Source organism: Pipistrellus hanaki, assembly GCF_964339955.1.
Source record: "Pipistrellus hanaki genome assembly, chromosome: 7".
Classification (NCBI taxonomy): Eukaryota; Metazoa; Chordata; class Mammalia; order Chiroptera; family Vespertilionidae; genus Pipistrellus; species Pipistrellus hanaki.
The window spans coordinates 82,798,238-82,825,370 of record NC_140509.1 but is presented as its reverse complement, the minus strand read 5'-3'; the positions used below and the strand labels follow the sequence as shown (position 1 = coordinate 82,825,370).

The 27,133-nt window shown below is 39.2% G+C and overlaps 1 protein-coding gene across 4 annotated transcripts in view; it reads left to right on the top strand.

The window, feature by feature from the left end:
* Window positions 1-27,133, top strand: part of IPCEF1 (interaction protein for cytohesin exchange factors 1) — a 133,441-nt gene that overhangs the window by 91,214 nt on the left and 15,094 nt on the right. For 2 of the 4 annotated variants that reach the window (XM_084889405.1, XM_084889408.1), the window contains 5 exons: window positions 1,235-1,306; window positions 7,963-8,021; window positions 9,683-9,771; window positions 19,448-19,516; window positions 19,762-20,131. In XM_084889405.1, the coding sequence (XP_084745531.1) occupies window positions 1,235-1,306; window positions 7,963-8,021; window positions 9,683-9,771; window positions 19,448-19,516; window positions 19,762-20,131 (659 nt within the window). The remainder of the gene's footprint in view (window positions 1-1,234; window positions 1,307-7,962; window positions 8,022-9,682; window positions 9,772-19,447; window positions 19,517-19,761; window positions 20,132-27,133) is intronic. The other 2 variants (XM_084889407.1, XM_084889406.1) reach the window with 1 other exon arrangement.

Below are 27,133 nucleotides of genomic sequence, written 5' to 3'. Positions count from 1 at the left end.
GAATTTAAAATAAGCTCCCTTCCATGACTCGCGGGGAGGTCAGATGTCAAAGTTTTGTCCTTGTGAAGAGAATGACTAGTTCAATAGGATTCTCCAGAGCTGTCAATATTATGGCAAGACTACTTTTCCTTAGTTTATAATAGCATTCTTAGTAGAAATCTTGAAATTGAATTCTCTTGATGTCTTAGACTTGGGGATGACAACTTGATATAATTTAAGTTCCAAAGATTTGAGAAAAAATAGGGAAAACAGTCACCAGGCGTGGTCCTAGTTTTATTGAGAAGGGAATAGCCCAAAGAGTTTGGTCTTGGTTAGAACTCATGGAAGGGCTGGCTCTAGACCAGCTGGCCAGCCTCCCAGTCAGGTGCTCTTGACAGCATCCAGCTGCATTTTGCATATGTGTCCTCTTCACCTTTTTCTTATTTTTTCTTCTACCTTTGACATCATTTTCTTTTTTGTTAGAAAGGGTATTTCCTATTGATCTATGTTACTACTATTAGCAGCTAATTTGCTTGTTTCTAAGAAAATGAATAAACTGGTGCTAGCTTTAAGTCCTTACCACTCTGGTTAGCTGCACCTATCCAGTGATACATGAGTTTGTGATGATTCTTGTAGTTTAGACCAAACTTTTTATAAATGTCCTTGCCTTGTACTGTAGGACTTCCGGTCTAAATGGTAAAGGGGAAACACTTTATTATTTGTTATCTTTAATGTTTTATACTTTTATTTGAAACTAAAAGTCTACCTTATATGTTTTATGTGCTAAAGAGTGGCTGGATAAGGTTTTTGATAGGTTATCACAAGTTCTATGCTCTATTATTTTCGTGTAAACGAATTCTCATACATATTTGATTGAATTAAGACTGTTCTTGAAGGAGTTGACCTAAGTATTTTGAAGTGACACCTCTATCACCCTACATTTTAATGTATTATCTCAATAGCAAAGTAGTTAGCAAATGAAAGTGAAAGAATGTGTCCATATGTTTTAAATAGAAACCACTGACCAGCTAAGACACAGTCCTGTTGTGGATGTTCATACATGATGGATTAACCCTCTATTTTTTAAATGAAATAGAGATTAGACAATGGATATTTAATGTGACTAAATTATTTTCTGTAGAGTTACAAAGAAAGCAGGTGCACTTACTGTAGTTATATTTGACTGATTTATTTTCAAACCCACTGATGACCACAAGCACTAATTTTGTATATGTCTGTGCTTTTCCCCTTCAAGTGCTTTCAAGATCAGCCATCCACAGATCAAGACCTTTTATTTTGCAGCTGAGAATACGCAAGAAATGAATGTGTAAGTAGAGGAAATGGATAAATCCAATCTCTATGGGAATAGTCTTACTTTGGTCAGGTGTTTGAATTTTAAACATATGTTCATATCAATTATTGTTTCATAACTTCTCATGCTTTAAGGATTTATCTCTTTAGCAGCTACAGAGACTTCTTGCTTTCTTCTCTAGTATTTGGGAGCATTTTGGAGAACTGTACATATCAAAGTAGCTATTTTTGGAAGAAGTAATGAGAATTCTTCTGGTGGGGAGATGAGTGTAGGGAACCTTGAGAAAGGAAGAGCCAAATAATTGTAAGAAAATGTTAAAATGAGAATCAGAATCATGGGGAGAAGGCTTGAAAGTATTATATAACTGATCTTGCAGCTTTCAGAATTCTGATCTTTACAGCGTCTCATATGTGCTGTGTGATATCATGAGGATTCATGCATTTATTAGCTCTCCATGTGCAATCACAAATATTTTGCAGGACAGTTTTGCTCAGAGTATAGCTGACATAAGTTTTATGTCCCTAATTACCTGCTTGAGGCTTTATTTTTTTTAAAAAATATATTTAATTAATTTTTTACAAAGAGGAAGGGAGAGAGCTAGAGAGCTAGAAATGTCGATGAGAGAGAAACATCGACCAGCTACCTCTTGCAAACCCCCTACTGGGGATGTGCCCGCAACCAAGGTACATGCCCTTGACTGGAATCGAACCTGGGACCCTTCAGTCCACAGACCTCTACCACTGAGCCAAACCGGTTTCGGCACCTGCTTGAGGCTTTAGAGAGCACTCTAATTTAAGCTCTAGTTTCAGAATTCTTAGTCTCTCTCTCTCTCTCTCTCTCTCTCTCTCTCTCTCTCGTTCTTTTTTGTTTATTAATCCTCACCTGACGATATTTTTTCCATTGATTTTTTTTTTTTTTAAGAGAGAGAGTGGAAGGAAGGGAGGAGGGGAGAGAGACACACATATAGATCAGTTGATTGGTTTCCTCCTGCACCTTCCCACGGACAGGGTGAGAGATCAAACCTGCAATCCAGGTATGTGCCTTTGACTGGGAATTGAACCCAAGACCCAAGTGCACTAGGCTGACACTCCAACCACTGAGCAACACTGGCTAGGTCAAGAATTCTTAGTGTCTCTTATTACCTTACATAACTAATTAAAATATGTCTATGGACCACCTGCTATTGTCCCATTGTAGCAGATCTGAAGCACTAGAAATAAAGAATGCAGACATACTTCCTCCATTCATGAAGTTTATGGCTTAATCTGTTTTATTTATTTATAGATAATGATTTTTTTTCCCTGTTCTATCTGCCTTATATAATTTCCTTTTGCCCTTTTGCTCTAGAAACTTAAAGAAAAACTGCTTTTCACCAAACATACATGAACGAGCACACACACAACTTATAGGATATCCGTCAGCAACCTACTCTAGCTAGAAGCATTCTCATTGGTTCCCTACCCTCATCTCCCCACCACAACCCCTCATGTGAGGGCGGAGTGGCTCTTTATTGAGAAACCCAGCATTCGAAATAACAAGGCCAGGAATTGACAACTGAGTCTTTCAAACAAGCCTTTTATTTACGTGGAGAAAGAGAGAAGTGGTTTCTTCCCTCTTTCTGATTTTAGCTTTTCCTTCCTGGCTTTCTCAAGTGTCTGAAAAAAATAAGAGCAGGCACACAAAAGGAGAAGATTTTTAAAACTTCACTGTCAAAGCTCTTTATTTACTTACAGGAGTAAAGCTAAATCCTATTGATTAGCAAGCCCTAGGGGTGTAAGGGGTGTGTGGAAAGCTTAATGTCTTGCCTCGAAGTACTTAGGGCCCCAAGATGGTCTGGATATGAGCCATCCATTAACCCCAAATGGTCTCCCCCTCCCCCCCCCCTTACCTCCCCCCACAGCCTCCTGCTGTCCCTGGCTTCTTTCAAACAGCATCTTGTGTCTCCAGCTTCCTTCCTGTCTACATCTTTCCTACCCATCCTGCGGCTGGCCCTTTCAAAGTGCTTCTGTTTTCTCTGACGAGGGGGGCGGGGGGGTGAGACCGGGTTTACCAGAGAAACAGTTAGTGCTCAGTGTTTTGTTACCTGGGAATTTCTTTCCCCGCATCGCAAAATACATTTGCGAACCAGTTCGAAGTTATTAGACCTGTTAATTTCAGTCAGATTTGCTCTATACATCACACATCCGCATTATTTTGTTTCCTGCTCACCCTCTTTTCCAGTTTATGTGTATGCTTCTAGTCCACTTATGTTCAGTCTTTGTGTTTTCCATTTGCAGAGATCTGACAGCAAGCAGAGTTACATGCGGATTAACTACTAGTATAACTAAGACATATATGTATATATACATACAAACACACACACACACACACACACACACACACACACACACACACACACACACTGTCTAGTTGGCTAAGTCAAAGCCTTTCATAGTTACCGAAGCCGAGATCTTATTACTAGTCTATGCTGTGAAAATCTGTTTATTTTACTTGAAATTATGTTAACATTTACCTTTCCAGCTTACAAGTAAGGCGTAAATTGAAATTTGAATGTAAGGTGTTCTGATCCCATAGTGTTGAATGACCTTTAGAGTTTAAAACTGTCCATGCAGCCACTCATAGACAAACGGCCCATTTGATCTGGGCCCAAATGTGTCATAATCTCTTTGATTGGTGACACAGCGTGAAGTTCTATTTTTCTGAAGATGGTTTTTTAATAGCCACCAATGCAGACTCTCCTGGGGCCTCCAGGCTGACTTCTCCCACAAGGTATAGTTCACGTGGAGAAAAAGGGATTGCCGCCATTAGCCCCTGAGGAGTCTCTTTTCCTACCCAGGTGGCCTGTTGGAGCCAGGGCATCAAGTGTCTGTGTGTCTCGGCGACATGCGGAGATGCTGGGAAGGAGAGCGGGAGGGCATCTGGACAGAGGGCTCTGCTTTAGAAGCCCCCCTCCTCGGGAAACGGCACTTTTGGGGGTGACATTTCTATCTGGGACAAGGAAGGGAAAGGCAATTAAGGCTAATGGTTATGCTGTGTATTCCGAAGGGACCCTCAGTGTGTGAGGACGGGGGAAGCGGTTAGAGAAATGAAGGAGCTGGTTCTGAACAGAGGCTCTGGGAGCGGCCGTTCTCCCACGGTGCCTGCGGGAAGCATGTGCTTGTTTTCACATCCATTTCTTAACACTCGTGTTTCTCCAACACACACATTCACGGCAAGTCAACACACAGCACACTCTCGGGAACATCTGTCATGTCTATGTAAATACAAGTCTTTTTGTGCATCCGTCTACTTAGCCCCAACTAGGAGCATTTTACTGCCTCCATGTTCGGCTAAAGTGTTCTTAGCAAAGGAGGTGCTCTGAGCCAGTGGGTGCTGGGAAGAAACAAGATTCTAATCAATCACCAGTTTTTCACAGCAAGGAACTCACCATGGCCATTAAAAGGACATGGTTGTTGGCTAAGGGTTGAGAGGAAATTTTTTTTTATTGTCAATGCTCTCCCAATCTGCTACGTTTCTATATTTTCGTGTCTTTGCTTGTTTCAGGCATTCTCAATTTAAAACCATTTTTGTCTTGATAATGCCAACAGTTTTATTTTTTTTTTTTTTTGTCTATTTCGCTTTTATATACTCTTCTTTTTTTGGGGGGGAGTGGTTAGCTTATGTAATTATGAAATTATGTATAAACTAAGAATGAGTTTATTTTTGGTATTTTAAAAGTGAGTCATTAAATTCGTTGTGCTTTGCCTAATCAATGTTTAAAAATGTGCTTTTAAATATTTCTTTTAGTTAGGTGACTCATAAAATATATTCTTGTAGAAACCATATAATACAGAAGCATGCAATGTGAAAACCGCAAATTCTCTCCCTGGGATTAACCTCTTTTTCTTAAATATATTTTGATATTTTATTAATTTTTTTTTTTTTTTTTTTTTTTTTTTTTTTTTTAGCAGAGAGAAAGGGAGAGGGACAGAGAGCTAGAAACATCGATGAGAGAGAGAGAAGCATCAACCAGCTGCCTCCTATTATACATGCCCCCTACCGGGGATGTGCCCACAGTCAATGTACATGCCCTTTACCAGAATAAAACTTGGGACCTTCCAGTCCGCAGACTGACGCTCTATCCACTGAGCCAAACCGGTTTCGGCAAACCCTTTTAACAGTATGCTGTATAGGCTTCCTGAGGCTTTTTTTGAATATCAATTTGTAGATGTATACAAATATATAGTTTTAGAGTCAGCCTAAACATGTTTTTTACTTCCTTTTTTTAAAAAAATTTTTTTATTTCACAGTATGATAGGACTTTCCCAGGCCATTACAAGGCTTCCCACCTATCCTTTTATTAGCTCCATTATAACACGGTACCGATAGAATCAGTGCCATACTTTACCCATTTTCCCATTGATGGGCAATTATATTGTATTAGAGGCCCAGTCAGTGCATGGATTCATGCACTGGTGGGATCCCTCAGCCTGTTTTGTGGGGATTGGGGCAAAACTGGCTCTCCGACATCCCCCGAGGGGTCCCGGATTGCGAGAGGGCAGTTCTCGGGTGACACAGCCTGGATCGGGCTCTCTCCTCTCTGGTTCTGGGTGCAACACCCATGAACCGCAGCTGCCAAGTCACTGCAGCTCGGCAGCTCCTGTATTGAACATCTGCCCCCTCAGAGTCAGTGTGCATCATAGCTACTGGTCAGATGGTCGAATGGTCAGACAGTTGCTTAGGATTTTATATATATAGATAGATTATGTTTTATTTTCTTGTTTTTGTCATTTATTTGTGTATATGAAGTTGTGGTTTGCAGGCTAGATGTTTATAATTAGACTCGTTGGGCAAAAAGGATGAATATTTAACATTTGAATACTATCAACGAATTGCCTGCTTAAAATTGGCTGCATCAATTTTCATGTTCAACTCAACAAACATTACAATGTTTTCTCCTAAATTCTAGAAATCAGAGATATTTAAAATGTTGCCCATCTTGTGGTGAAAAATATTTTCCTGTGTTTCAATGTGCATTATCCAAAATACAGTTGAAGCTGATAATTTTGTCCATGTGTTTATTAGCCATTTGCATTTTTTTGGTATGATTTCCTGCCTACTTGTTTTGTTGTTTGTTCTGTTGAGTCTTGATGAACATTTTTCAGTGCCTGTGGCATGATCTGGGCCCAGGTGTTATTCCAGTTTTAAGTGGCCATTAAGAGAATACGTGTTTCTTATGGTGCTAAAGGGGTTTTCATAGATGAGGCAGGGATTCATCTTTTCCTGGCAGGCAGTCCTATTTTATTTATTTTTAACAATCAGATTTATTTTATATTTGCTGTTAAATGTTTAAAAATGCAGCAAGGCCATAGAAGGTGGAGGACTGGGTAAATATTCCTAACTTATTGACAGATGGAAACGTGCAATACTTCTGTCCTTGGTGTGTGGCCAGAGAATTGTTCATGAGGCATTACAGTCTCAGGGACATGAAAAATATAAGTGAATCTCAAAGTACATAGCACTGTGATTTTGTTGGTATTGGTAGACTTTGGCCACTATGAAATGCTCTGGTTTCTCAAAAGTAATACACAATATGGAACATTTTTTAAAAATATAGAAAACTGGCAAGATGTGGAAAATTAATTGCTTAGATGATCACCGCCCCCAAATAATATTTTCCCTTTAAATAGGTTATATAGTTAGGAGCATATGAAATAGACCTTTTATATCTTTTTAAAAATTCTGTGTTATAAAATATATTCCTAACAAAACCCTTGAGAAAGAACTGCAGTAGCCTGAAGTCATAAACCAAGTTTGACTTCCGTAAGGGTCATCTAGTTCTATTTTCATTATTGATGTTTAGTTCGAATTCATTGCCAACAAAATGGTAAATCAATAGAAGAGATGACATTGACAGTTTTTGCTTTACGTCACATTATTCAAGGAATTGAAAATTTCCCCAGGTTAGGAATACCTATCTATTGTAGCTCTAGCCAGATATTTTATTGATTAAAATAAAAACTCTGGCTTAAAAAATGTATCATCTTTTCTTTATTTTCATGTGAAATAAACAGATATTTTAAGAATTACAGGGATAAAACTTTAATGGTAAAGTTACTAAACTTAATAATAAGGATTTTCATGGTTGCTAACAACTTAAAATGTACAATTGCAAAAATATATTTGTTCATATATTTAGAATATATAATGCTGTCACCCACAGTAGTCATCTGAATAATGGGCCACCTCATTTATTTTCTTGCAAGTAAGTGAGTGGCCTGGCTGGCATGGCTCAGTGGTTGAGCATTGACCTATGAACCAGGAGGTCATGTTTTGATTCCTGGTCAGAGTACATACCCAGGTGGAGGGCTCGATCCTCAGTGTGGGGTGCGCAGGAGGCAGCTAATCAATCATTCTCTCTTCTCATTGATGTTTCTATCTCTCTATCCCTCTCCCTTCTTCTCTAAAATAAATAAAAAATATATATATTTTAAAAAGAGCGCCCTAAGTAATGAAAATATTATGAAACCAGAATTCTTAGGGTTCGATACCACAAATTTGTGCTGGAAATATTTGTACTGAGCATAGGATTATGACAACTTTATTATAAAATATGACCAAAACCTTCCTTCAGGGTCTAGGGCAAAGGTGAATCTCTTTGGTCAAATGTTTATTTTCTATTTAAATTATAGGTGGTTAAACAAGCTTGGATTATCTGTAACCCATCATGAATCCACTACAAAGGACGAAGGTATGTTCTATTTTAAAATTATGAAAATCTAGCAAGAAAATTAGAATAGGATGAAATAAGGTGAGAAAACCATGTCAAGTTCTATGCATTGCCTTGTCCTAACGAAACACACCTTGGCATTTAAAATTATCTGAAAATATGCAGAGACAATCGCACAGACTCACCAGCATGGAATTGAGCTTCCTCTGCTGGCTATGCATGCTGTTCACACTTCACCCACTCGTTAGCAACTGGAAGCTTCAATGACATCTCACACAATTGCCAATGCAAATGTTTCATCGCCTCACTTACTGGATTCTTACTCATAGGCATCATCTCATCATGATTTAGACAGATAACTTTCATCCTACTGCTTCCTTTCTGATATTTTAGTATTTCCACCAGATGTGTGCTCAGAGTAATTACCCGATGTTTGCATTGGGAACCTGGAGGTCAGATTGGGACACAGGCCGAGTGTCAGTCTTTGAGCCCAGTCTGTAGCTTTCAGCATACACAGCTTCAACTTTCTGATTCTTCTTAATGATGCAAGTGCTCCTTCTTATGGAAAAGAAGAGGCGTTAGGTGCCAAGGTCACAGAGCTGATGCTATTCTGAAATGCTCATACCACATAAAACTTGGGAATTGAAACTAGAGGATTGTATCTTTGGATAACAAAATCAAACAATCTTAATTTAGAAATAGAAAAGTGGCAACTAGGCTTAAAACAATAGAGAGGTACATTATAATATTGTGAAATCAATCTGCTAACTATTGCCCATAAAATAAATGGTTCTAGTTTTAAAGTCAGAGGGAAGGCAGGGAGGATATAGGTGGGTGGGAAGAGATCAAATAAAGAACTTATATCCATATATGCATAACCCATGGTCACAGACAACAGGATGGTGAAGGCGTGGGGTAGGGTCAAGGGAGGTGGGTTAGAAGAGGTCAATGAGGGGAAAGGGGGACACATGTAATACTTTTTTTTTTTTTGAGGTAGAAATGTACTATATCTTTATTGTATCAACATCAATAATCTGGTTGTAAGATTGAACTATAGTTGTTTTTTTTTTTTTAACATTTATTTATTTATTTTTACATATTTTATTGATTTTTTCCCCCCTCCCATGTAATACTTTTGACAATAAAGTTAAAAAAAAAATAAAGTACATTGATATGTTGAAAAAAAATAACTACATAAGAGCCTGGTGTGTAAGGCCTTCCATGATATGGCCTCAAGGAACCTTTCCATTTCTTTTTCCACCATCTCTTTTAGGGACTTCATATCGTTACCCTGTTGGCCTGCTACCAACATCACTCTTGGCACCACTGATGGTTTACTTATTCTTTCAATTTCAGCTCATTATGGTTCCTGGGATCAGAATTAATCACTATTGATTATATGCTCTCTTAATATAATATATGAGGAAATATTTTATTTTGCCTGAGCTACCTATGGGGAGTCCTCTTCCTGTGGGTTGGACACTCCTTGAGGGCAGACACGCTGATGTGGCCACTTGTTTTCCCCTCGCCTGGAACCCCCTTGCCACCCAATAGCTCACTAGATGAGCACTTTCTGAATTGGGTTGGAATTGCAATAGCCAGATGGACAGACCTCTGCCCGTGCATTATGGGGGTAAGTGATAAGGGCGTGGGAACATTAAGCATTTTTGTTTTTGTTATAGAATGTTACAGTGAAAGTGAACAGGATGATCCGGAAATAGCTGTGGAGACAGCACCTCCTCCTAACTCTTCGGAGACTCTGCCCCCCTTGGTATGTACCCACCTAATTAGTCTGCTGTTCATTTGATCAAATGCATGGATGTCATGACCTTCAATTGGGTAGACATGACCTTGACTGGTAAGTTTTTCGAACAGGCTAAATTAAGATACTTGCCAAAGAACAAGCGCAATTCTCATGGTGCTGATTTTGAGCCTTTCCATAGCAACCCACTCGTATGACAAACTTTGAGTCCTTGTGCGTGACCCGCAGATGTATCGTTCTCAGAGGATTCGCAGTTAATGCAGAGGGCTTCTTGGTACTAGGCCAGTTGCTTGCATAGACTCGTTTTATAAAGTTTATTTATAGCCTTACTTACTCTCAGAGAGAATTGAAAGGGCTGTGCCTAGGTGCCTGTGCTATAATGTGAAATGAATGTAAAGGGGATAAAGATACCAGCATTAAGAGAAAGCTAGAGTCAGAAAGAGAGCTGGAAGCCAGAAGTGGGTTTAATGCATTAAATCTGCACATGGAATGATTCTACACATTCACTAGAGAAAAGTGCAGGTGTGAGTCTAAGCTTTGAAAGTATCCAATGTAAGTTCGGTTTACTAATGGATTTTTATTTTGCCAAGTCCTGGATTTAAGGTGTTAAATATCAATTAGATAGCGACCTCTCCTGTTTTATTGACCCTCTGCCAGTGCAGGATATGGTCACTTTTCGAATTTATTTGGCTAGCAGCCAAACCATTAATAAATATTTACTGAATGAAGATTAAAAAAAAATTTATTAAATAGGATTAGCCAAAATTAAATGAGATATCAATAAAATAAAATTTTGAATATGGTAGATTTTGGACCAGTTTTTGAACTAGTCTTGCAATTGATCCTTTCTTCACACATTCATAGCTTTTTGTTAACGTAGTCTTCCTCTTTTGAAATCAGTCTCTGAATTGTGAAAAATCTTTTATTTTTATCTGTGTCAGACGTAATGATACCTCCAGCTCTCAGAGGGTCTCCCCACTCTCCATAGTGTTCTTATTTGATTACCCTTTATTGCTCCTAAAGAAGTTGAGGAGGTCTTTCATAGATGTTCCTTGTTGATTTAATAGAGAAGCATATGTTTCAGTTGAATTTCTCTCTCTCTTTCTCCTATTTAACCTGTAACATAAAAGGATTGGTTGGTTCTCCCTCCTTGTCTTCCTGAAATTCCTTCTCTCTCCTATGGTGCCCTGTATATGACTCTTGTATGATTTAGTTTGGTTCTAAAATACTGTGATTTTCTTTTCTTTTTTTTTTAATGGCAAATTAGTATCATAGATTAGAAACATTATCAGGTACCCAGGACTTTACTTGGTGAGAGTAAATGAAACCAATTATCGTCTTAGATCAGTGGTCGGCAAAATGTGGCTCCCGAGCCACATGAGGTTCTTTGGCCCCTTGAGTGTGGCTCTTCCACAAAATACCACGGCCTAGGCGAGTCTATTTTGAAGAAGTGACATTAGAAGAAGTTTAAGTTTGAAAAATTTGGCTCTCAAAAGAAATTTCAATCGTCGTACTATTGATATTTGGCTCTGTTGACTAATGAATTTGCTGACCACTGGCCTTAGATGAAGGGTCATGACTCAGTTGCATTGTGCCATGACCGTCTCACATGCTGTCACAGGGAATGATGTTTTAAAACAAATAACTGAAAGGGTGCTTATGAGACCAGTAAGTTAGGTCATTGAAGTGGAAGGATCCTAGAATTTGGGGGTCATCACTCGTCTGTTATTTCTTCAAGTTCTATGTTGAGCATTTTCTGGAAGGCCACAAAGACTAACATTTTTTCCCCTGAAGAAATATGTTAGAAATAGATAAATATTGAAGAGCTAGATTTTATTTTTCTTAGAAATAGAATATGTTCCTCATTCCTGCATATTTCCCAGGCAGATTTTGTTTTTGTTTCTTCTTGTTTCTGAAAAACAGACATGTAAGACACTTGGTTAACATAACATTTAAGCTTTTTTTTTTTTAAACAGATGAAATTTAAAAAATCATAGTAACTTTTTCCAGAGTGTGACTCAGGTTGTTGTTTTGGCTCAGTCTAGCGTAGTCTAGCTTTGATGGAGCTATACAAGCGTAGGTGAAAACAGTACCCTCCCACCACCCCCACTCAGTTCTTGCTTTTTTTTTTTTTTTTTTTTTTTTAAAGTTGGGTAATAAACTTTCTTTTGGAATGATGAACTCAAAAGTATAAAACCATATTATTCTGGAAAATTTTCTCAAAAATTTTTAAAATCTTGACCTAAAAATTTAGCCTAATATCCAGTCATTCTAATGACTGTGGAGGAAAGAGAAGCTGTAGGACCTCAGCACCACATCGACTTGGACCTGTGCTTCTAGTGGCTGAATCACAGGGGACACGGCTGGGTCTTCAGTGAGTGAACAAGAGGTGTTTGTTTATGGTCCTTTTCCTTGAGGAGACTTCACAGGGCGGGACATTCATTTATTCACAGAGAAATCTGAAATGGGAGCTTTCTGACAGGCCTAGTACGAAAGCTCAAAATAGATAGGAGTCTGTAGGTTTCACGGAAGATCATATGTAGAATTCACTATCCATGATTCCCTGAAATCACAAAAAAGCAAAACAGTTCACCTTTAAATCCAATATTATAAATTACAAAGTGATTTAAGAGCTGTAAAAACCTATCCTGCATACTGGGTGGGGCAACAATTGTTTGTATGGAAAATAATACAATAATGAATAAATAATAATATAAGAATAAATTGTGTTTTGCATACTGAAAACTGTAAACCTACTTTTGCTCTACCCTGTATTTTCCCTCTAAGCTTAATTTTAAAAAAGCATTGCCTGAAAACTTGATCTGTGAGTATATGCTTATTAATTCATTTAACAAACATTTGCTGAGAGCTATTGTCCTAAATAGCTCTCAGCAAATATGGGACACATCAGTGAATAAAAAAGACACAGACTCACTCCTTTCTGGACCCAGACTTCTAGGCGAAGGAAACTGATGCTTATTGCCTGCTGTGTCAGTAGAAGTAGAGCAGGGTGAGTGAGGGAGGGAGGGCAGGAGTGCTGGAGGTCAGGTTGTAGCAATGAACCAGAAGCCAGGACTGGCCTGGGTGAGAGCTGAGATTTGAACAAACTCTGGAAGGGTGGTGAGTCAGCTGGGCGGATTTTGAGGGAAAGAGTTGCCCAAGCATAGAGGGCAGTTCAAGCCAAGCTCTCCTTGGTGCATTGAGGATGATGCGAAGAAGCCAGGGTGGTGGGAGCAGGGGACAAAGATGAAAGCGGCAGGAAGTGAGGATGGACTAGTGGTGGCCATATCCTGTCCAGCCTGCACTGTTTGGAGTTTGTTAGGGAGCCTTGGGAATGTTTGAGCAGAAGAGTGAAGCGATCAGTTTCCATTTTGAAAGGACTATTCAGGTTGTTGCGTGGGAGAGACCGTGGAAGGCTACATATAAACGCAAAGAAATCTAGTGAGAGACACAGTGGTGATTCAGAGAAGGCAATAGATGGGACATGAAATGGTCAGATTCTGCATATAGTTAGGCAGACCACCCAACAGGTGATCCACGTGGGTCAGACACAGGAGAAAATGAGAATCTAAATGTTGGTCATTCCAGCTGCAGGAAGCTCATGCAGATCACTGTTAACACGGCAGTCACATAGTTGGCTGCTTTTCACAAGCGCAATTCCTTTATAGTCAAACGATGGGAAAAAAAGTCAGCTAAGAAGAGATAAGTAAAGACAAACCCTGCACACTGTGGACAGTGGCAGAGGAGGAAGTCTCATAAACACAGGAAGTGGTAGAATCAGTGTTAGAAATGGAAATGTAATCCTGGTAGGATAAATCTTGCACAACTGTTTACTAAAGTTTACTTGATCTTTTGATACACTATATAAAATAATTCTCATGTACTATATAAAATAATTCAAATGCTTGCAAGGGAGACAGTTGTAAAAGAAGTATCAGTGATTTCATATTTAAGAAAAAGAAAATTGCATGCTTTCTCTTTAAGGTGCAAAAAAAAAGTATCATAAGCTCTCTGGTTTGAACATTTCACTGATTTTCAGATCCTTCTAAAATTGGCTCTTACATTTTTATTTCTTGCTCTAACAGCTCGTCTTCTCAGCCTGCTCTTCTGGCAGTCAGTCACGAGATGTGCTGGCTGTCCCTCACCCTGTCTGTGTCTTCCATCCCCACTGCCATCCCCCTGTTTGGGACCACATTAGCTGTTGCCTGGGTTATGGAAATCGCAGGCTAGTTTTCTTTCTTGGTCTCTAATTTCGCCTCTTAAAATCCACACCCAAATTGGTCTTTCTAAAGTGCAGTCTGATAATATGGATTCACCTAGGACAGCCTTTCTGTAAACCCTCACTGCTTATCAAATTAATTTGGGCTCATTGGATTGATATGTAAGGTATTGGGCTTCCTTTAAGCCAGCAGTATTGTCTTCATGCTGATTCCTCCATTGTCATCACCTCAATGAGCTGCCAGTTATTTCCCCAAAAACTTTCCAGACTTTCCTGCTCTCACAGGCTGGAATTACAAAGTTTCTCCACTTGCGGGAACCTCTTACCCCCACCCGAATTCCATCTTCTAAATATCTTTCAAGATAAGTTCAACGGTGACTTCCTTCATTCAAGCTTCCTTAGTCCGTTAAGTCAGGATTTGCCTTCCTTCTTCTGAATCCTTTATACTCCTATAGTGCATAGTTTTTTGATACCTTTAAACCTGTCTTGTTACTATTGATTTTGTATATCTGTTGTTTTTCTCTAATTATTAAGTTCTTTTAAAAATATATATATATATTTTTTTTTATTGATTTTTTTTTTTACAGAGAAGAAGAGAGAGGGACAGAGAGTTAGAAATATCCATGAGAGAGAAACATTGATCAGCTGCTTACTGCACACCCCCTCCTGGGGATGTGCCCGCAACCAAGGTACATGCCTTTGACCAGAATCGAACCTGGGACCCTTCAGTTTGTAGGCCAACACTCTATCCACTGAGCCAAACCGACTAGGAGCTATTTATTAATATATATTCTTCTTTACCCATACCACTTATGACTGCTCCTAACACATACTCAAAAACTAATAAATATTTGCTAATAGAGTGATAAATGGGTCAGTGGGTGATTATTGTGATTTCATCCACACTCTCTACTGATTCATGCTCTGTAAGCATTTCCCCGTGAGAATTGGCAAGTTACTTTCAGATGGCTTTGAGAAGGATGGTTCTAGTTGACTCACAAAAATCCTGTATTCATTTTACAAGCAAGGAAGCCACATTTAGAGAGTAAATATGGCTGTCCTAAGTATCATTTGCATGTTTAAACTTACATTTTATTAAGACTTTTCTTTGATGTTATCTCATTTGCTCCTCTCGGTAAAGCTGCGTCAGTCAGTCAGAAAGCTAAGCAATATTTTTGTGTATGGACCATGTACCAGGTATTTTTGCCGATAAGACAGGCTGAATCGAGATAGTGTCTCTTCCATTGAGCATATTGAGTTCTAAATTGAGGAAGAGGCACAACACATTTGTGATTTAAACAAAATAATCTCAACTGTCAATAAATGCTCTGAAGAAGAAAAAATAGTGCAATGTGCTAGGGAGTGGCCGGGCTGAGATCAGAGGCTATTGCTTTGTATACTAGTATGATTGTCAGGGAACAGCCTGCTGAGGAAGTGATATTTGAATTGAGACCAAAATCCTGGGAAGGAGGCAGCCAATGAACAATCCAGAGAAAGCCTTTCTGGCACAAGGAGCCAGAGATTTTCTCAAAGAGCAGGAAGACCAATGTGGCTTGAAAGGAGAGGGAGGGGAGGTGGCAGCAGATGGTGCCCGAAGGGCTGGCAGGGGTTCCTGTAGGCCTTCTCAGCTATAATGGAGCCTTGGGGCCATTTTTCTACTTCTATGGGCAGTTATTAGAAGGTTTTCCAGCAGGGGAATATTGTGATCTGTTCTATGTTTTAAAAATACCCCAGTTATTGTTTGGACTGGAGGATGGACCAGGGGAGAGGGGAGTGATGGCGGAGATAGGAAGTCAATAGAACAGGACTTGGAGGTAAAGTGGCTTTTTGAAGGTCATGGATACTAAGGGTTGGATTGAGGAGGGAATCTTTTGCTACTTCATTGCCCAAGGTCATGCAGAAGGTCAGTGACAGAGTAGGGAGTATACTATACCAGGGTCTTTGGATTTTTATGGTAATGTTACTAGCATATGATAGAAATGCAAACAATATTTTCTAGAGCCAATGAGCAATTGACTGGTTTGTTTTTCTTGATAGAGCAAATGAAAGGGAAAAAAGGCTGTGTACATTCCTCTTTTTTCTCATTTGGTTTTATTATGTTTAGTGTTAAGCTATTTCTGTATCTTCAATTTTTTATATGTTTTGACTAATATTGCTTAAAATTTATATGTTAACTCACTTCCTTCTAATTATAAGATTTTGGTGGCCATTTAAAACTATTTTCCCCATATCAAACCTGGGTTTTAAAACAATTCAAAGGAATTGTAGCTAATCAGCATTTGAACTATATTTTGATGAATAAAAGTATCTTATCCAGAAAATGGGGAAAAGTAATATTGAAATTTTAATTTAATTCATTAACATTAAAATCTTTAAAATGTCTTTAAATATCTCATTAAGAAATAAAATATTTAGCCCTAGCCAGTTTAGCTCAGTGGATAGAGTGTCAGCCTGAGACTGAAAGGTCCTGGGTTCAATTCCAGTCGAGGGCACTTACCTTGGTTGTAGGCTCCTCCCCAACCCGGGCCCTGGTCAGAACACGTGCAGGGGCAACTAATTGATGTGTTTCTCTTACATCTTTCTCTGTCTTTCTCTCTTCCACTCTCTCTAAAAATCAATGGAAAAATATTCTCAAGTGTGGATTTAAAAAACAGAACACACACACACACACACACACACACACACCAAAAAATAAAATATTTAAATCCCAAATGTTCTCAAATTTGTGAAACCACATCCAATTGTTAATATCTAATAAATAAAATACTAATTTTGTTTGCGATTGTGAGAATGAGCATTTGTACTGCAATTGGTACCTGTCACCCTTAGATCCAAGGATTAGGACAAATCACCCATAGCTACTTCACAGAGAATTTCAGGGTCTCTTCAGCAGCAGGTTGTACAGCCCAGAGCTATTTTTCTTCATACAGCTGGCTCTCCAGTCTGCGCTTGGTTGGCATTAGTTTGTGACCAATGTGTCAGGCACAGATGCAAAAAATGGAGATGCAAAAATGGTTTAAAACAGTCTGTTCTTAAGTAACTCACCAACAAAGATTAATGAGTCAGTCAGCAATTACGGAATCAGTTGACCAATAAAATGATGTTCCACCTGGTGTGACCGAAGGAAGCCTAAGCATCAGGCAAAGGTACCTATTTCCCCCTGACGTCCCCAGAGAAAGCTTCTGGGCGGAGCGTGCCCCTGCACTGATCCTGGGAGATGGGGCTCATGTTAGCCACCGAAGGGTGTGACTGTCAGTCACTCCTTTCCACCTTTGTTTGATTCGCAGCGGGGAACTTATGAGCGTATTACACAGTTCACAGAAGGCATGGAGCCAACGGGTTTTTGTTTGACATGTAGCTGCAGTTATTAGTAGCTACAGAATGGTAGAAATAACGAGCCATGATTTGACACCATGCTGCCTACAAAGCAGGCTCCCGTGTGGAATCCTCACGTAATCCACAGTAATGTTGCTGTAGGTTCACTTTGATTTGTACTTTGTCAATCTCTCTTCTAATAAAAGTTCCCTCTGACTTGATACACGTAATCTCCTCCTCTTCCTCCTCCACCCTCCTCTTCCTCCTCCTCCTCCTTTGATTTATTCTTTTCTCCATTTTAAAATCATATTTATAAATGCTACTTGGTGCTAGAGAAAATGGAAAGCATTTGTCCTGGGTTTGAGTAACACCACAGACAGGAATACCGTCTACAGACACATTTCGGATGCTCACTTAACAGGTCTCTCTTTAGTCCTTTAAGCAGGCTTTTGAGGTTCCCAGAGGCTTGTGGGATGTGCTGCTGCAGGTGTGTGCAGTTTTTGGCTCATATCCATTTTGCTATAATCTAATTAGAGAAGCACCAGCAGGAGCAACAGAAACTGCATGAGCTTCATCTCTGCAGAAAATGAAGCTGAACACGTGGAAGCCAAGCTTTGCCAAAATAGCTCACAGTAGGGGAGTGTGTCGGGACTGGGCCAGAGTAGGTATTTTTGTAATATTTATTTTATAGATCCTGCTAATGAGTAAACTATTCCCGGCATTTATTTGGATAGTTTGGCAAGAAAGAGGGCATTCCTTTCTCCAGATAACTGGGTTTTTACTTCGTGAATTACAGGTCTTTCTTTGATCTCTTAAATTTTAAATGGTCAGAGTGATTGAAAGCAACTGGTTACCAAGTTTATTGATGTGTTCTTGAATGGAAAGTTTTCATGTCATCATACATGTATTATTAAGAAGATGCGTGTGATGAGTTAGTATCTTAACTAGATAATTTAATGTCACGCTACTAAAAAGTGGCTTTGTTGATTATTTGTGCTCCATGTTTAGTATGCAGCCAACTGGGCACATGCTGACCAAAAAACAGGCTTTTCCCATCAGAACTCAGAGCGTAGAACTTGCAAAATTCTAGGGACAGTATTGGTTTGGAACATAGTCAACCATTCTGAGTTAGTTGCAATGATTCTGAGGTCTCTGAGTAGAGATCCTAGTTTACTTTTTGGCTTCTTTCCTCTAACAATTTCTTCCTTTCCACTTCCTTGGAGTTTTGAATGTTTAAAATTGATGGGAATTTTCCATAGGATGACATAATGAAACTGAACCATAAAGTGCCTTTTTAGTCTTACCTGCCATTGGAGATACAGCATGAGCCATAGACCACTGGTGTCTGGATTTATGGATTTTACTGATCAATAAATTAAAAATGGAAGGACAACATATAGTTACAAAATCTTTATTTTGATGACTATAGATAAGAAAAAAAGCTAATATCCACCATCACAGTTTTCTAAATATATAGAGCATGCCCCCCAAAATATTTACACACTTTATAGCTGATAGCTCAGTTGATGTTTCTTTTCAGATTGAATTCACTAGAATTAATAATTATTCAAAGTGTGTATACATTTTGGGGGCGCCCTATATTTTAACATCAAAATGTAACAAGGATAAAATCTCAGAATAAGCTGAGTGTTTACCAAGAGAGGAGAGTTGGTGATGTGGCATTGATATTTTCTCCATGGACTGGTGAAAATTTCACCGGGGATTGTCATTCAGCCTTGGACTGTGTGTTAGGAACTGCTTGCAAGAAACCTACATCATCAATTCAGTTCGCCTAGTCTGTGGGGCAGTTTTTGGTTTCTCTGTAATGAATTAGGAGCCTGCAAATGTGTCCTTGTCTTCTTTGGTAAAAGTTTATTGTTAAAGTTTTTAAAGTATTAAAGAGCAAATGAGGTAACATCATTTCACCTAACTATGTAGCTATGGGGTGATACTGGTCATGTGCTAAGGAATATGTAAAAGATGCTTGAGGATTGATCAACATAAGTGCTTTGCCCACATTACTGGTCATCACTCGGCTAATATTATTTTGCTTCATCTCTGGCTCCAGTTTTTGCTTTCCTTTCTTAATTACATTTCTCAAGATTTTTTGCTCATTTTAGTGATAGATTGCAATCTCCTTTTTGCTCAAAGAGTCCTTCAGTATTCCAAAGAATTCCCCAAAGAGGCCTGTTAAGTTTCTGGAGAACATTGAAGAATAAGGTAAATCATGATATGGAATTTTTTTTCAGATCCTTGAACAGTGAATTTAAAATTATATAAACCAGTTTTTAGGCAGTGGCATCATCATGCCTGTCATATGGATATAAGTATCACACATATTATCTGGACAATATATTGTCCACTTTTTGAAACAATGGATTGCCTTCATTGAATATTAAAAGTAGAGAATGCTTATTTAATCACGTCTTACTATTTCCCCCCCCAATTTTATGTGTGCAAAATAGGCAGCAGAGCAGGCATGTTCATCTTCACCCAATCTGAGTGAAACACCGGGTTCTTTCTCTTCCCTGGAAAGTACCATAAAGGCAGCCAGCAGTCTGCCCACCTCTTTGTCAAAGGAAAGACAGTCCTGGACCAACATGAGCAGTTCGTCTGCTGCTGAAGATGTGGGACAATCTGTAGCAATTGCTGTGGAGATTCACCCACCTGGACACTCAGAGGCACACAGTGACAAGGCCCCAGAGAACAGTGTGGCCACGTCAGAAAGTGGAGTTTTGAACTCTTTATCCAGTGGTGACCCGTCTTCACTGAGTAGCACCCTAGACCATCTTACTGTCCCAGACAAGCCTACGGGATCAAAGACGATGGACAGAGGTAAACTCACAAATCCTTTCTTTTTCTTTAGGGAATGAATATTTGGTGTGGGTGCAGAACTCTAACGTTAATTTGTTATTAAAAGTGTTTAAAGTCATGAATGATGATGACCCAGTCATTAAGCAGCCTTATGGGTTAAGCCAAGGGGCTGTTTCTTTAAAAGGAGTTTGCATGTGGAAAACCCCAGCATTGAGGCCATGCCTTATTCTCTAGAAGTGTCACTAACCAAATGCTTACAGTCAACTATGAGATAGGTGATTAACAAATTAATACGTTTTTGGCCAACCTGAGGAAAGACTTGACTCTTTTTTTTAATTTTTATTTATTTATTTATTTATTGGTCCTATGTTCTATGCTCTAAAGCTTGTAGGAAATAGATCAGGGCTTTGTAGACTGATATTTATAACATTACTTCCTTGTTTCCACGCAAACTTAGAGCAACTACCTTCCCTGGACTATGACCACAGACAACGTTTGGGCTAGCTAGTAGGTTCCTGAAGGTGCCCTTGTGGTTAACAGGAAGACAGACAATTTGCATACATTTTGGAGGGCAGCACTAGAACTTTTAAATACTAATGCTTTTGAAAATAAAATTTAAGTCTTAGCAAAGGAAAGAGCTAATGGAATGTAGAAATTAATAAGGACCTACTATCTCTTAATACTCTGTGATAGTAGGTCCTTACCTTTTATTCAGTCTAATTTTTTTATTATTATGTTCAATTATGGTGTGCCTTATTCATTCTGGTGGAGAACAAGCGTACCTGATATAACATATTGAGCAATGAGGCAGTGACAATTTTGGTTTTGATTTTTTTTAAAAAAATATTTGTATTGATTTCAGAGGGGAAGGGAGAGGGAGAGAGAGATAGAAACATCAATGATGGGAGAGAATCATTGATTGGCTGCCTCCTGCATGCCCCACACTGGGGATTGAGCCCTCACCAGGAATTGAACCGTGACCTCCTGGTTCATAGGTTGATGCTCATCCACTGAGCCACTGGTGGGCTGGTTTTTTTTTTTTTTTTTTAATGTACCGCTGAGAGAAAATTGACTGGCTACATTCCCATGATACTTAGGTGACTGTTCCTCTCTCCTAGCCTAATCAGTGAAAGTTTTTTTTTTTTTTTAAGTTCACAAGTTGTTATATTCTATTAATTTAGTATTTGCTATCAGAGTAATTAAGGCCAAGGATTGCAACTGCAGACCGAGTTGTGTGTGTTTTGTGTGCATGTGTGCATTCTTTTAAAGAATGTGAATTGTAATACTCTGGTTGTGACCTTGTGGGAACCCCTTTCACGTCCTGTGTGGTTCAGGGTTAGGTTCTGGAAAGGCCACACACAAATGAAAAGAGACTTGGAAAGTGTTAATTTAGGAATATTGGGACCTAGGCGGGAGCCCACCTCTACGGGGAGGACTACTACCCTGCTCTGGCCTTGCTATCCCATAGCCCTTAGACAGGAAATTCCAATAACAAAAAGTACATAAGACAAACAAAGGTAGAGGCTGCTTCAGCTAGCAATTGCGTCAACTAAACAGTGAGTGGTTAGAGCAATTAAGGTTGTTGACCAGCCTTTCGGACTTCCTGTCCACATCTCTCTATTAATGAGACAGTGATTGGTTTCCGGCAGGACCTCATCCTTCAGTCACCTCCATTGTCACCACTTCCTGTGATGTTTCACACAGTTGCCTTACCTGCTTGGCCTCTAGTGACATTTTCAATTGTCACCCCTAATTTAGGCCAACGGTTTTACTTTACATTTAAAAAAGGGGAGTGCATGAAGTTATTGGCACAATAACTTACTTCTAGAGGTGAATGAGGTGGGATAGAGAAGATAATAAAAGTAATGCCACTGAGGATGGAGAGGGGTCGAGTTTGGGGACTACAAGGAAAGTAAAACATAGACTCACACTGTCCTCGGGTTGGCAAGGTGCTGTCATGTAGAAGAAGCATGGGCTTCATTTGTATCTCCTCAGAAGTACACAGCGGAGGTGAGCAGCACGAGTAAAAGGAGGTTGTTTTAGGTTCAGTCTAAGAAACTTGTTTCTAACACCGAGAAAGTTCGAAATAGAACGTGCTCTTCAGAACGCAATGCATTCCTTGCCATTGAGAGTGTTTTCTCATTCTGAGACAATCACTTCCACTGGCTGCTAGTTGCATGTTGTTCCTTGTATTTGGTTTTGCAAAGCTATGCTGAAGAGAGAACTTAAGTACCTCCAACTCAATGGCCTGTAACTTGATACTTAGAAGATCATTTCAGATACAGGAGTGGTGAGACTAAAGAAAATAATGAAACATGCCACCTCTGTTCTTTCCTACTGAAAACTCTTATTTTAATTATTGAGCCATAGGTAGAACTAAAAACTTGCACGCGCATGTGCGTGCGCGCACACCCCTCCCCCTCCACACACACACACCACACACATACACACACAGAATGGTTTCAAAAACAAAATATATATTAAAATCTCATTTGCATTCTTTACCAAGAGATAACCCTGCAGCTTGAGTTGACTTAAGAGTCATAACATGAGATCACGGGAAGATGCAAGAAGCTCTTACCCATGGCTAAATGTCACTCTTGGAATGCATGTGCTGCTGGGCCTGGCTGGGCACCAACAACTCGTTTATCCTAAGAAAAGGAGGAAGCCTCGTATTTTTAAATTTTGAGTTAAGTGCTGAGTGACCAACAAAGTCTGGGCGCTTCCTCAAATCACCTGACATGAAAGTGCTCCTGCCAGGAGGAAGGAAGAGGGAATAAAAGCATTCTCCTCTCACTGATTTGCTGGCAGTTGCCATATGTTACAGCATTTTTGCTGATGATTCCCCCCCCCCCCCCCCCAAGCTACTGGGGGTTTGGTTAAATTCCCAGAAGAGCTAAACTACATAGTCATTGCTATGGAAACAGCCACCCAGTCTTTGCTTATGCTTCCGGTGACCTGCTATGGAGTACTCAGATTGTGTATTTTGTATGTTTTAAACATGTGTGTGTTTGTGTGTTGGAGAAGGTAGCTTTTCATTTTTGTGACTTTTAAAAATTATGTTTTATCTCCAAGTTAAAAAAATACATAAAAGCCCTAAAATTCCTGGGTCTGAAATATTGTTCAGGATATTTTCGTGACAGGGATTGAAGTTTCAATGTCCTCCAAAATAGGAGTTGGGATTTAAAATTAAGTCCCAGTCTCAAGATGCATTTGTGGGAGTAAGAGGCTTTTATCCTAGAAAATAAAAAGATTCTTAAAGGTTAATAACTGAGTCCTGAACCAAGCAGACAGCGGTGTCTTTTTATTTAGACAACAAGAGAAATATTTTGCAGTCGGTATGCAATTAAAATTGCGGTTGCTAGAATTCTATGCTGAATTTAAATATCCTCTTAGACATTTCTCCCCTGCCGTGTAAGCTATTAAAAATGCACAGTGCTAATTGCATCCTATTGCCTTTGGGAGTGTCAGAGTTCCAGAGCTGTCCAGATTCTTCCTGAGTATGATGGGGTTAATGGAATGTTCATCTCAGCTCAGTTTTCCTCTGTGCTGGACCTTTCCTGTGGGAGAGGTTATTTGGCCCCTGCCTTATGCCTGTGTGATGATGACTCGCATTGTTGTCTCTATTTACATTGTGGTAACAACATGGAAATAATTTCATTATATTTACTGCATGAATTGAGTGACCATACCCTGGATGCTGAAAGCTAATAACCGCTAATAAGACTAACACCCAATTTATGCAAATATATTTTCCAGTACAAGTACAGCCAGAATTAATCTGGGAATCATGCTGAATAAAAAGCAGTTTTAATAAAAAACCCAAGCACACTAGAGCATGTATGACATCCCAGGAAAGAGGCACAAATAAGCCATATTTTAGATATTTGCAAATTTTACAATTTTTTTTTTTTTTTTTTTTTTTTTTTACAATTTGAATGTGAACAGTACAGATGACACATTATTTTAGCCAGCTACTTCAGATGTTGCTGTAGGAATTTTGTGGCATGTCTGTTTAGGAAGTAAGAAGATAGTAAGAAAATGTTGAATACTGAACTCCATTCAATTTAGTATTATTTTTATTACTTTTCTGAGTACTTTACATCTATTCAGGTACTTGGTGTTAAAGGGAATACAAAGATGAGCAAGATACAATTGCTGGTATAAAACATTCTAACATCTAATAGGGAGAGTGGGAGGAATAAGACACATTTAACCAAAGAAAGCAGAGGAAAATAGGTGTCACAGAGATACAAAGTACTTGAGAGATTTAAGGGAGAGCGGGACTCAAAATACAGAATGTGACATCTAAGTGGGAGGTTCTGTGCATAGAGATAAAAGACATGGGAAAGAGAGATGGAAAAGAAACTTAGATGATGTTGAATACTAGATTAGTTGTTAGTTTATTTCAATAGGTAATGGATGACCATTTCTAACCTGGTTAATCTTGTGATTGAACTATACTTCATAAAAAACTAGAGGCCTGGTACACAACATTCGTGCACTGGGGGAGGGGGATCCTTCAGCCTAGCCTGCTCCCTCTTGCAGTTTAGGACCCATCGGGGGATGTCCACCTGCAAGCTTAGGCCCCATGCCCCATGAGGATCAGGCCTAAGCTGGCAGTCAGACATCCCTCTCGCAGTCTGAGGCTCTCACAGTCCGGGTCCTTCTGATCCTTATCGCCTGCCTGCAGCCGAGGCCAGAGAGGCTCCCGCCACTGTTGCTTCACTCACCAGCCATGAGGCTGCTGGCTGAGCAGTACTCCCCGCCCTGTGGGAGCACACTGACCACTTGGGGGCAGCTCCTGTGTTGAGTGTCTGCCCCCTGGTGTCAGTGAGCATCATAGCCACCAGTCATTCTGCTGTTCAGTTGATTTGCATATTAGGGTTTTGTTACATAGGGCTAGGTCAGCTTTAGAAAAATGGAGTAGAAGAGAATAAGAGGAGACTTATCGTCTTAGCTTCTGCAATAGTTGAGGTGGCTGTGGAAATAGAGGAAATGAAGGTGAGCCATGAGGAGTTCTACAGCATGCCTGTCAAGGCGAAGGCTGATCTTGGTCTTGTATCTCTGTTACGTAATGTACTCCCTAGAAAATGTCCTAGTGGTCCTACTTTTTGAACTATGCTCTGAAATGGGAATACATATTTACTATTGGGTAAATCTTGGCTCTGTAATTGTTGACCTCAGTGGCATGGGTCTCAGGCACAGGTGACCTACCTCTTGCTTTTTTGGCTCCATGAATGCCTGTGTGAGATTCTCCCTGAGAAAGAGGAATTAGTTTATTTTCATATAGTACTCAATTATTTTCATATACCACAAGAAATTGATCTACTGTTGCTGAACATTCTATTTATTTATTTATTTTAATATATTTTGATTGATTTCAGAGAGGAAGGGAGAATGAGATAGAAACATCCATGATAAGAGAATCATTGATCGGCTGCCTCCTGCATACCCCCTACTGGGGATCGAGCCCACAACTCAGACATATGCCCTTGACTGGAATCGAACCCAGGACTCTTCAGTCTGTAGGCTGATGCTCTATCCACTGAGCAAAACTGGCTAGGGTTGTTGCTGAACTTTTTTTTCCCCCTAGCTTTGGGCTGTTGTAATACATGCTGATGTGAACATTCTTTTTTAAAAAAATTAATAAACATCTTTTCAAGCAGTTTTAGAGTTATAGAAAAATAGAGCAGAAAGTACAGAGACTTCCCATATAATCCCTTTTCTTCTACACACAGTTACCTCTATTGTTAGTATCTTGCATTATTGTAATTTACCTGATACAACAAACAACTAATATTGACAAATTTTTATGCACTGAAGTCCATGTTTTCATTAGGGCTCACTCATCGTTCAGTGCAGTTTTAAGGGTTTTGACAAGTATATAATGGATATGTCCACCATTAATCACAACATTATAAATAACAGTCTCAGTATCATAAAGATCTGTGCGCCACTTCATCCTCTCTTCCAACCCTTTCCCAGGCCCCAGACAACTACTGATATTCTTACTCTTTAATTTTACCTTTTATCAGACTGTAATATAGTTGGAATCATACAGTAGGTATGGTCTTCAGATTGCCTTCTTTCTGTTATGCATTTTAATGTCCTCCATGCATTTTTGTGGGTTAAAAAAGCTCATTTTTATGGTTGAGTAATATTCCATTGTATGGATGTACCACGGTGTGTTATCCATTCATTTATTGAAGGATATCTCAGTTGCTTCTAAGTTTTTGAAATTACAAATAAGACTACTTATTTGTGTGTACAGATTTCAATGTGGGATATAAAACATTCAACTCAATTGGGTAAATGCCTAGGAGTGCAATCGTTGGAGTGTATGACAAGGCTATGTTGAGCTTTGTAAGAAATTCCAGCCCTAATCGGTTTGGCTCAGTGAATAGAGCGTTGGCCTACGGACTGAAGGGTCCCAGTTTCCATTCCAGACAAGGGCATATACCTTGGTTGTAGGTATATCCCCAATAAGGGGTGTGTAGGAGGCATCCTATCAATGATTCTCTCTCCCTGATGTTTCTAACTCTCTATCCCTCTCCCTTCCACTGTAAAAATCAATAAAATATATTTTTAAAAATGCCAAATCGGCTGTACCATTTTGCAATCCCATCCGAAAAGAAAGAGTTTTTGTTGTTTCATATCTCACCAACATTTGGTATTGTCAGTGTTTTGGAATTTTGCCATGCTAGTAGGTGGGTCATGGTATCTCTTTGTTTTAATTTTTGATTCTCTAATTATATAAAATGTTGAGCATTTTTTCCCCTATGCTTATTTGCTCTCTGTATGTCTTATTTGGTGAGATATCTGCTGAAATCTTTTACTTACTTTTATTTGTTTTGTTTTGTGTGTTTTTTCTCATTGTTGAGTTATTTGTATATTTTAAATACAAGACCTTTTATATGTGGTGGCAAATACTTCCTCCAGGCCTGTGGCTTGTCTTTTCATTTTCTGAATGAGAATTATTATGCATACATCCTGGTCTACTAATGCCTGCTATCATCTTAT